Raw genomic sequence first — 12,125 nt, forward strand, 5'->3', positions numbered from 1 at the left:
TATGGTCTCTTTGGGGTATATTCCCAGTAGTAGAATTGCTGGGTCAAATGGTATCTCTATTTGCAACTTTTTGAGAAAGCGCCATACTGCTTTCCATAGGGGTTGCCCCATTTTACACTCCCACCAACAGTGAATAAGGGTTCCAGTTTCTCCACAACCTCGCCAGCATTTGTTGTTTGCTGTTCTGTTAAATTTGGCTATTTTGACTGGGGTGAGATGATATCTCATAGTTGTTTTAACTTGCACCTCTCTTAGAGCTAGGAATTTTGAACATTTCTTCATGTGCTTGTTAGCCATCTGAATGTTGTCTTCGCCCATTTTTCTATTGAATTATTTACCTTTATCTTGTTGTGGTGATAAACCATATTCTAAGGTTGCTCTGAACCCTTTTAAAATTATTTTGCTTTTGAATTCCTTCTTTCTCAGGATTGACTGGGAGGAGAATATACTTTCTGGAGATCTAATTCCAGCAATGAAGAGGCAGTGTTGTTGTTGTGTACTGTGGAAATAGGACCAATTCATAGCTGACCTTCTAATGGATTTTAAGAGGCAGAATATTACACAGGAAGTTGTTTTGTAAAACAGATGCGGGAACCAAAAGTAAGCAAAGAAGCTTTTACTGGGGACTCTCAGGCGAGGTTCACTGTCCCAGGCCCGAGAGGGGCAGGAGGGGTCAGAGAAGTTACACGTGGGTTGGGGATGAATCGGTTTTTAATGACTCGGTGGAAAGGGGATGTCTTTTGGCAGAGGAAGTGTTTGTGTAGCTCGCTGATTGTCTATGGCTGCTGCCACTTGCTGCTGCCACTGTGGAGTAGGAACCAGCTCTTGTGAACGAGGTAGACTGTGGCATCAGATGGTGAGGTAGGTTAGAGCATCAGACAGCTTGGGAAGTCTTCTTTGCAGCTTCCATTTCTTTGAGGCCATGTCACAGGTTTTTCTGAGTCAGCCCTGAAGACCTATCATCCCAGCCTTCTTTGTTTTATAGGTGTGACATACTCTCTCTGGCTGCTTCCTGCTGAGGGGTCCTCATGGGGATGGGGGAGAAAGGCTGGGAGATAGCTCGCTGGGAAGCTGGGCATAAGCATGGAGTAACAACTGGTTAACTGCAACATGAGAAATTTCACGGATATGAGCTTGCAAAAATTTTAGTAGGCATGGTGCTACTAATAAAAAGGAACAAATTATTAGTAATTAGTAATTGGGGCTAGCTGAGTTATTAACAGTGATTGTCACCACCCTGGTTTGATCTTGATGACTGTCCAGGTTAGTTGTTGTAATGTATGAGTGATGGGATCAGTCCACGTGAAGGCAAAGAAGTAGGAGTCAGAATGTAAAGGAACAGTAAAGAAGGCATCCTTCAGATCAAGAACAGTGAAATGTGTAGTTTCAGGAGGTATATGAGAAAGCAATGTGTAGGAGTTAGGGACTAAAGGGTAAATGGAGAGGATAGCCTCATTAATGAGGTGTATGGACAAGCCTGTAAGCACCTGAGGGTTTGCATACTGGCAAGATGGGAGTGTTACATGGGGAGTTGGTACCAATTGCAGCACAGCTTCTTACCACTAGGCCACCAGAGCTCCCTACACTCTGCCAACAGAAACAGGTCATCACATAAATAGTGTACTTGTTCAGATTTATAAAGCTTTCCCATATGTTCTACCTCACCTTTTCCCGGAGTTGGGATGTTGGTGTTCTTTTGTGCCATTGAGTTGACATTGACTCAAAACTGACCCTCCAGCTGAATTTTAGGGGCTATGAATTGTATGAGAGGGAGTTGTTCATCTTTCTACCACAGAGTAGTTGGTGGATTTTTACCTCTTGCCTGCGGTTTGGCAGCATATTTTTTTTAACTAAAGCTACCAGACTCTCTAGAGTAAGTATAGACAGCTAACATGCCACATGCTCAAGGTCAACTAAATTAAAATTTGTAGAGCCAACATTCAAATTCAACTCATTTCAATTAAAACCAAAGTTCTTTCCCCAAAGGCACAATGGAGGCTACATCAGATGAAATTATAAACAAGAATGCCATTTTTACACTCATGGATGAGGTGCTCAGAAAATAGTTAGAAACAATAGGGTCAAAAGACGTTTCAGAGCTGTGACATCTATAAAATTTGGACATCTTAAACTGATGCTCTGAGGGATTTTAGTAAAATATCACATAGCACTAAACAACCAAAGGTCAAAGAAAGCTTAAAATGCTGCACCAACTCAGCATCTTTTCCACAAATGTTCTTATCAACCAAGTTTTCATGGTGTCTGACTTCCTTGGTTTGGTTAAAGGAGAGACAGGCAGTGGTAATTTCAAAGGCCATCTCAGATCTTGAGTTTACTCCTCAAAAGTGACAACTGTGAACCAAACACATCATATTTTAAAACCTGTGTCTCTATTGGGATGTAAGACTATGACAAATATTACAGGTATACCTAAAAAAAAACATTCATAATCATAGGCCTTTGTTCTGATACTCTTTTTTCAGGTACTAGCTGCAAACTTTTAAAAAATGCGGTTGATTGGACAATAGATCCGAAAGTGTCAAAGGAAGAATACACAGATAACCTTAAAGCATTCATACGAGGTGACCAATCTTTAACAGTCCTACAATATTTCAAACAGTGCTATCTCAAGCAGCCGCAAGAGGTTCTAGATCCTGTCAATAACACAATGGTAAGTTCGAGTTCTTCTTAGGTGCTTTTTACAAACATGGCAGAGGACAAATAGGCTCTGATTTTGTCTCTAATCCTGCAGTGATTTTTTTTTTTAAATCCTTTAATTAAGTGGTGTGGTGAATTGCTGTTGACCGAGGGTGAAGTACTAATAATGAGACAGAACACCAAGAATGTATAAGTAAATAGAGGTAAAGCAGGGGGTGAGCAGTTTGAACAACTGAAACCAACTGGAGAGTCCAACCTAACTTCCTGTGCCTTTATTGAAAATTGCCAGGGAGCAAATCACAAAGAGAATTCTATGCAAATGAAGCTAAGCTCTTTCTATTGAAAAACTTATGCTTGACTCTGGAAGGAGAGGGTCGCAAATATAATACAAGAATTGTGTAAATGTTTAAGTGCCTTAGTGCCTACCCTTGTAAACATCTAAAGTCAGCCTTAGTGCTTCAGTGTGAATTCCAGCTGGTATCCGCATCTCCCTCATATCTTGATATAGCATTTGGTTTATTATAAATATTTAGTATTAAATTTGGCTTCCCACAGTGAATCTATAAAGTGAAAGTAAAAGGCAAATCAAGAAGTCTGATTTGCCAGTTGATTTTGTGACTTCTTTAGTGAGTGAGAAACCAAAAAGGTAACAGACAGTAAAGAAGACCCAAAATCTTACCTATTCCCATCAGCTTGCTAGGACTGAGTTTCAGTCTCTCTCTCTCTCTCTCCTTTTCAATTAAGAGACATAATTGCTTCTCAGATATCGTTCACTTGTAGCAAACATCCACTAAGAAAGTTACCTCTTTGCAAAAATGTAATAGTAAAAGTATTCTTGACATATTTTGAGCATGTTGCAAGGAGGACCCAGTCCTTGGAGAGGGACATCGTACTTGGAAGGGTGGAAGGAAAGCAAAAGAAATAAAGGCCTTCAGTGAAATGGGTTGATTCAGTGACTAGGGTAATGAGGATAGGTGTATCAGAGACAATAAGGTTGGCACAGGATAGAGTAGGTTTCAGAGATGTTGTACATAGGATTGCTATAAGTCACAAGTGCATAGCAAAAATGACAACAAAAGTATTCTTAAGAACTTTCCCCTCAAAGTTTGGTAAGTATTGTTTGGCAAGAGCCTAAGTATCTTCAATACAGAGTTTAAAATGTGGTACCAAGTGATTGAGATACATTACAAGATATTATTGGACATCATGGGCCATTTGATGAACTACTCTCTGAAATGGTAAACAGAAATCATGGTATGAAACAACCATGGAGAATGGATTTGTTGAAAACAAAAGTCATGCTATTACAAATAAGTACTTTAATTCTTATTGGTTGAAGTTTCTGCCATAAGTTAATCTATATCATAATATTCCATTTCAAGCATTTCATTGTAGAAAATAAACATATAAAAACAGTTATAATTTTGAGTCATAGATATTTTTGCTTTCAAAAATTTCACCCCTAAGAATACAATTTAGGTGAATAATTCATAGTCTAATCACCCAATATTTCATTGGTTACAAAAATGATGGTGTAAAATCCATGACTGTTTTCATTCTTACTAATTTTAAGGTCATATAGAAACACTGAAGCATCACATTTTTCTACATTTGAGTTGAGATTTAAACATTTTGTGTTGTAAAGTCATTTCAGAAATAGTTCAACTTGATATATTCTTTACAAATAATACATGTAGAATACTTATTGGGGAAATTATTTCAAAGAATTTGAATCTGGAAAGAAAAAAAAGGCTAAAAGAAATCTCTGCTCAGAAAGATCTGGAATTGATAGCACTTCTCTTTGAATAATAAATGGCAACTAAATGACAAAATAAGTGACTAAACTTCTCTGCTTTCACTTTCAGCTCCTTCCTGCTTGTTGCTAGATAATTGTAGATGATGGTTGTTGTTATGTGCTGTTGAGTCAGAATGGACTGCTGGTCCTTTAACAGCTTTTCAGTGGCTGTAAACTCACGTGAGAGGAGATTACCCACCTTTGTCCCATGGATTTAAACCACCTGCCTTTGTATTGGCAATGAAGGCAGGTCCTTGACACTAAGCCACCAGAGCTCCTGATAATTTTAGTTCATGAAAATCAGAAACAGAAAAGGTGTTTTTTCTTTTTAATTTCAGTATTTTGAGATACAAGGGGTAGTTTGGAAATCTAAGTGACGTTTCTGGTTTTGTTTTCCAGCAAATCCTTTATAGGGCCTGTGGTTCCACTTAACTTTCCACAAGACTTTTATTTCAGAGAACTACAGAGGAAATGGCCACAAACTGCCTAGGATGGTTCCAAACCACAGCATTTTTTCTCTCTCTACTATTTTATCTTTTTTAATTAATTTTAATGAAAATTTACAGAGACTTTGGATTTTCATTCATTCATTGTTGCACTTTTCTCCCTGCCCTACCCCCAGTTCACGCTTCTCTTTGAAAAGTAAAAGAAAAATTCTTTCATTGTTATACAATCCCTCCCCCCAAGTCCACTTCACTCACTGTGCAGACTTCATTCTGGACTCCTGTTATGACAATAACACCTAATCACATATCCCCTTCAAACAGTTGTCTCTCAGTCTCCCCCCAACCCCAATGTCAGTCCCATTTTATAACGGTGGCACTATGCAGTATTTGTCCTTTTGTGACTAAGATATTTCAGTCAGCATAATGTCCTCCAGGGTCACCCATTTTGAATAATATTGCATGAGTTCCTTGATTTTCAGTGCAGCGTAGTATTCCATTGTGTGAATATACCACAGCTTCTCTATCCATTTGTTTGTTGATGGGCACTTAGGTTGTTTTCAACTCTTTGCTGTTGTGAACAAAGCCATGATAAAAATGGGTGTACATATATCTGCTTTGGTGGGGGTTATGCTTTCTTTGGGGTATATTCCCAGTAGTGGAATTGCTGGGTGACATGGTATTTCTATTTGTAACTTTTTGAGAAAGTGCCATACTCCCTTTGATAGTGATTGCACCATTTTACACTCCCACCAACAGTGAATAAGCGTTTCAGTTTCTCCACAACCTCACCAGTGTTTGTTGCTTGCATTCTGTTAAATTTTGCTATTCTTACTGGGGTGAGATGGTATCTCACAGTTATTTTGATTTGCATCTCTCTTACAGCTAGGGATTTTGAACATTTCTTCATGTGTTTATTCACCATGTGAATGTCTTCTTTGGTGAAGTGTCTGTTCATGTCCTGTGTCCATTTTTCAATAGGGTTGTTCCCCTTTATCTTGTTGTGGTGCTTGAGTATTTAATAAATTCTAGAAACAATCCCTTTTCTGACATGTCATTACCAAATTTTTTTTCCTAGTCTGTCGCTTCCCTTTTTACCCTGTTGGATAAGTTTTTGGATGTGCATAGGGATTTGAATCTTTTAATTCATCTATTTTGTTCTCTCCTGGTTGTAGATTTTTCACGATGCTTGGAAGACTGTTTATTTTGTGGATTAGGACTTTTAAACTACAAATAGCAAGACAATTGTTGAAACCTCAAATACATTATCCTTTAAATAAATTAATTGCAAGAAACTAAAGTGTCTTTTCATTCTTCCTTAAAAGGAGGACTTTAGAAGGTCTTAGGAACATTCTTGTCAACATCAGCTATTCATGAGGGAACTCGGGGTGAGTGGGTAGTGACTGAAAACGGCCTTCCTCACCGTCTATGGCCCACACATCGCCCTTTCTGTGAGAGAGTCTCCCTCCCTCGTCACCTCTCACACCACTGCCTCAAGCGCTCACATCCTTGTGGTCCGGGGGTCAGATGAAGTCCAGAATCCCTCAGCTCACTACCCTTTGATCTCCCTTCAGAGTCTTGCACTCAGTGACTGTTCTCTTCTTTACATTCTCCCTGTACCTACTGGAAAACCATCAGAATTGTATTCAGGGAGCAAGTGATGCTAGTCTTCAATGGCCCTGGGCCCTGCCATGGGCTGCATGAAGATCTCCATGGAGAGCTGGGCCACTGACATAATTGTCCCCAGACTCCAGACTGGCAGCTTCACAGGTTGACTATGTGGTTGTTAAATGCCATTAAATTGATTCTGATTATGTAGGACCCTACGTACTACAGATTGAAATTCTGTCTGATCCAGAGACGTTCTCACAATCTCTGCTGTGCTTAAGCTCAGTTGGTCCTTGCATGTGTAATCTGTAAGCCACTTAGTGACAGCGGGCATGTCATGTCCTCAGAGTGAGTTGGGTCACTGAGATTCACCTAACCTAGTTAAAACAGTTGAAGTTGTAAAGAAGATGATTTTAAAGAATGGAATACTGGCAGGGTGATATTAGGAAAATGTCTACCCACTTGGAAATTAATAGCCAATGGCAACAATTCATCAGCTATTAAATAATTTTTTGTTGTTGTTGTTGTTGTTATGAGTGGTTTGTGACTCATAGTGACCACATGTACAACAGCGGAACCCTCCTCTATCCTGAGGCAACCTTATTGTCTCTAAGACACCTACCCTCATGATCCTAGGCATTGAGTCAATCCATCTCATCTATCCTTTAAGTCTCCATCTCTAGAATACAAACTCTAGGAGAACAGAGATAATGGTGATTTTTCTTAACACTGTGACCTCCTTCCTAACATATTGAATAAGTATTCAGTAAATACTAGATGAAGAATTGCACGATTAGCAGGTATTTATATGCATTGTGGTAATCAAAGTGGAAACACATGAATAGTAGGGGAAAACAGGAATGATTGAGACCATAGTGTGGGTAATGAGTTAAAAATGGACCTAGTAGCGTCTAATAACAATCATGTAGTACCATGTTGTTGTTGTTAAGTGCCATTGAGTCGCATGCGACTCATAGCGACCCTATGTACAAAAGCCCTAAATGCCATTCTATCCTGTGCCAACCCTGCCGTCTCAAACACACTCATTCCAACCACTCCACTCACAGAATCAATCCATCTCATCAAAGGTCTTCCTCTCCTGCACCGTCCCTCCACTCTGCCAAACATGATGTCCCTCTCCAAGGACCTGTCCCTCCTTACAACATGCCCAAAGTATGTCAGATGAAGCTTCAGAATCTTTAACTCCAAGGAGCAGCCCAGCTTCACCCTCTCCAGGACAAACCTGTTTGTTTTCTTAGCAGTCCATGGTATATTCAACACTCTTCTCCAGCACCACAGCTCAAAGGCATCAAGAAATGCAACTCTGTATGGACTAGGTCATCAGGGATTCTCTTACATTCAAAGGAACATGATGATTTCTTTGAAAAGAAGTCTGTAAGATAAAGGTGGTATAGCACTGGTCTGTGCGTTGCTGTACAGAGGTAACTCGTGGTTGCTGTGATGCTGAAGCCTGTGACCGTGATGTGCCAATTGTGGTAATGGGCACCCATGGTGGACAGTGTTGGCTGGAGCTTCCCGACTAAATCAAGCCTGGAAGCAGGAGTGGCATCCACTTCCAAAATGGCTTGCCTCTGGAAACTCTATGTACAAACAGTGCTCAGGCTGTTCGTTCATAGGGTCGCTATGAGTCGTCTACGACTCGACGGCATTAAACAACAACAACAATAACAATTCACTGACCAACTCTCTGATGCATAGCACATAATCGTGAAGACTATAGCCTGGATCAGGTGCACCTTAGTCTCCAGCCTGACGTTGTTGCTCTTCAGTACTCTGCCATATTGGTTATAAACAGAAAAGTTAGAGTGAAAGACATCATAGAAATGTGATTCCTAATTTTCCTTTTTCAATACTGTCCCTGTTGTTACCCACAAATATAAAATAGGACACATTCAGATGTGAAAACAGAATACTAACATGTATCCAGCCAGGGGTGGAGGGTCGGTGAAGGAGAGGAAGACCCTCAACCAGGTGTATTGATGTGGTGACTGCTGCAATAGACTCTTGTGTGTCAGGAAGTGGAATCCACTGGGACATCAACTCTCTGGGAGAGAATAAAATTCCCTCCACAAAGTTTCCAAAGTCATAAATCATGGAAGCAAAATACCTGTGCTTTCTCCCATGGAATAGCTGGTGGGTCCTGACTACTAATATTTCTGTTAGCAACCAATGACCTAAACCACAGTGCCACCAAAGATGTGATTCATAGAGTCATTGATTCACTAGATTTTTTTATGCTAATCAAATGCCTTCATGTTGTGGTGCTGGAAAAGAGTTTGAAAATACTGTGGACTGCTAAGAAACTAAATGGGTCTGTTATGGAGAGGGTGAAACCAAGTCTCTCCATGGAGGCTAGGATTTTGAAGCTTCGTGTCACATACTTTGGGCATGTGACCAGAAAAGACTGGTCCTTGGAGAAGGACATCGTGCTCGGAAGGGTGGACAGACAGCACAGGAGAGGAAGACCCTGGATGAGATGGATTGATACGGTATCTGGCGCAGTAGGGGTTGGTGTGTCACAATTAGTGAGCCTGCCTGGGGATAGGCAGGGTTCAGAGCTGCTGTACTTAGGGTCACAACACATTGCAGGTGTCTCAATGGCACGTAACAACAGAAACACACTATATTAGTTAATTTTTTTATTTAAGTCCCAAGTTTAGAATCAACCAGACCTTGGGTAGGGCCTTTGTATTTAAAAGTCAGTTGTTATTATATTATGGAGAAAAATTCTTCTAAGTGGTACAGCACTCTTCTGTCAATATGCTGTACTGAGGTAACCTGGGGTTGCTGTGATGCTGAACCTTGTGCCATGGGGGTCAAATGCCATAATGGTTGCCCATGGTGGACAGTGTTTGGTGGAGCTCCCAGTTTAAGACAAGTTTGGAAGCAAGAGTGGCATCCACTTCCTAAAAAACATGCCTTGGGAGCTCTGGTGGCCTAGTGGCAAGGAGCTGCAACTACAATCCCAGAGGCTCACGGTTCGAATCCACCAGATGCTCTGCCGGGAGAAGAGGGACAATCTCCTCCTGTACCAGTCAGATCTGATTTGACGGTACACTCACAAAAAATTTAAAAAAACAAAACAAAAAATAAACAAACAAACATGCCTCTGGAAACTCTATGAACTTTGATAAATGACTATAGTTATAGAAAAGCTTCAGGCCTTTGTTCATAGGGTCACTATGAGTCATGCTCGACTTGATGGCAATCAACAACAACAAAAATCAAATGCTGTAATATAATAAAATTCATATTCTCTTTACTTGTTGGTTGTTGTTGTTGTGATGTGCTGTCAGGTTGACCATGACTCATAGTGACCCTGTGTACATTAGCTTTGAGCCATGCCTTATCCTGAGCCAATCTTTTTGTCTTTGACAGACTTAATCCTATTTCTCCAGCCACAGAGTCAATCCCTCTCATCCAGCGTCTTCCTCTCCTGCATTATCCCTCTGCTCTTCTAAGCATGATGTCCCTCTCCAAGGACTGGTCCCTCCTGGTCACATGCCCAAAGTATATGAGATGGAGCTTCAAAATCCTTGCCTCTAAGGAGCAGACTAGTTTCACCCTCTCCAGTACAGACTTGTTTGTTCTCCTGGCCGTCCATGCTATGTTAAACACTCTTCTCCAGCACCACAGCTCAAAGGCATCAATTCTTATTCTATCATCCTTAATTATTGTCCAGCTCTCGGATGCATAGCAAGTAATTGCGAAGACCATGACTTGGATCAGGCACACATTAGTCTCCAAACTGACATTGTTGCTCTTCAGTTCTCTAGAGAGGTTTCTGATAGCAGATTTTCCCAATGCAGTTCATCTTTTAATTTCCTAACTGCTGGTGCCAAGAGTGTTGACTGTGGAACCAAGCACGCTGAAGTAATCAACAATCTGAATCTCTTCTCTGTCCATCATGAAGCTACTAATTGGCACAGTGGTAAGAATCTTTGTTTTCTTGATGTTGAGCTTCAATCCATATTGAAAACTTAAGTACTTGACCTCCTGCAGCAAACACCTCATAACCATAACCATAGTTAGATAGATCTTGGCTGAAAACAGAGAGCACCAGAGGAATATCTATCTGCGTTTCATTGACTATGCAAAGACATTTCACGGTGTGGATCACACAAAAAATGTGGCTAATCTTGAGAAGAATCGGGATACCAGAACACTTAATTGTGCTCATGCAAAACCTATACTTGGGCCATGAAGCAGTGGTCAGAACAGAGCACGGAAACTGCATGATTCAGGATCCGGAAAGGTATGCATCACAGATGCATCTTGTCGCCATACCTTTTCAGTTTATATGCAGAACAGATAACTTTGGAGGATGGACTTAATAAAGATGAATGTGGCATCAAGATTGAAAGAAGACTCATCAACTGCTTGCATTATGCAGATGACACAACCTCGCTTGCTGAAACTGAAGAGGACATGAGGTGTTTACTGCAGATGGTCAAAGACTGTAGTCTTCCACTCAATGGTATTGGTAAAATCTCCACTCACGACAGTAAAATGACATGAAAGTACCAGACTTGAGGGTCGCTGCCGCCCAAAAGGAGCTGGGGGAGGACGGTGGCCCGCGAGGCTCGAGGCTCGTCGCAGACAACGCAGCGGCGATGTCCGTGAGCCAGGCGAGTGCCGCGGAGGCAGCGGCGGGGCCTCGCGCGCAGCAGGGCGGCCTGAGCTGCGGCCTCCCTCCAGTTCCCGGGAAGCAGGCTGGCGGCAAGCACGGGAGCAGCAGCAGCAGAGGCGGAGGCTCTGGCGCGTCTTTCTCCTCCGCCTCGGCCTGAGCCTGGAGCGGACAGGAGGCCCGGGTGGCTGGAGGGGGTTCCGCTGCCCGAGAATGGGAATTCTCTTCACCAGGATATGGAGACTGTTCAATCACCAGGAGCACAAAGGTTATCATTGTTGGGCTGGATAATGCAGGGAAAACTACCATCCTTTACCAATTTTCTATGAATGAAGTTGTACATACATCCCCTACAATTGGAAGTAATGTAGAAGAGATAGTAGTTAATAATACACGTTTCCTAATGTGGGATATTGGTGGCCAAGAATCTCTTCGTTCTTCCTGGAACACTTACTATACTAACACTGAGTTTGTAATAGTTGTTGTGGACAGTACAGACAGAGAAAGGATTTCTGTAACTAGAGAAGAACTCTATAAAATGTTAGCACATGAGGACCTAAGGAAAGCGGGACTGCTGATTTTTGCTAATAAACAAGATGTTAAAGAGTGCATGACTGTAGCAGAAATCTCCCAGTTTTTAAAACTCACGTCTACTAAAGATCATCAGTGGCATATCCAGGCCTGCTGTGCTCTTACTGGCGAAGGATCTGACCGGCACAGGAGGAGATTGCCCCCTCCTTCTCCAGCAGAGCATCTGGTGGATTTGAACCACGTACCTCTGGGATTGCAGTGCAGCGTCTTGCCACTAGGCCACCAGAGCTCCCTTATTCTTAATTTTTATCCTAAGAGTCTTGAAAAAATTTTTAATAGTTTATCTTAAGTGAAACCTATACTTGGACCAAGAGGCAGTAGTCAGAACAGAGCAGGGTAACACTGCATGGTTCAAAATTGGGAAGGGTGTACGCCAGGGATG

The 12,125-nt window shown here is 41.5% G+C and overlaps 1 protein-coding gene and 1 pseudogene across 1 annotated transcript in view; both read left to right on the plus strand.

Annotated features, from left to right (window-relative positions):
- LOC102864017 (mammaglobin-A-like) overlaps nt 1-11,312 on the plus strand; it is a 12,562-nt gene extending 1,250 nt beyond the window's left edge. Inside the window, exons 2-3 of the mRNA XM_006899871.1 lie at nt 2,484-2,671; nt 11,079-11,312. Coding sequence (XP_006899933.1) covers nt 2,484-2,671; nt 11,079-11,312 — 422 coding nt within the window. The remainder of the gene's footprint in view (nt 1-2,483; nt 2,672-11,078) is intronic.
- Nucleotides 11,313-11,365: 53 nt separating this feature from the next.
- Nucleotides 11,366-12,125, plus strand: part of LOC102864425 — a 7,211-nt pseudogene continuing 6,451 nt past the window's right edge.

This window comes from Elephantulus edwardii, unplaced genomic scaffold (assembly GCF_000299155.1).
Source record: "Elephantulus edwardii isolate Elephantulus edwardi_28Jun2011 unplaced genomic scaffold, EleEdw1.0 scaffold00268, whole genome shotgun sequence".
In the NCBI taxonomy this organism is placed as follows: Eukaryota; Metazoa; Chordata; class Mammalia; order Macroscelidea; family Macroscelididae; genus Elephantulus; species Elephantulus edwardii.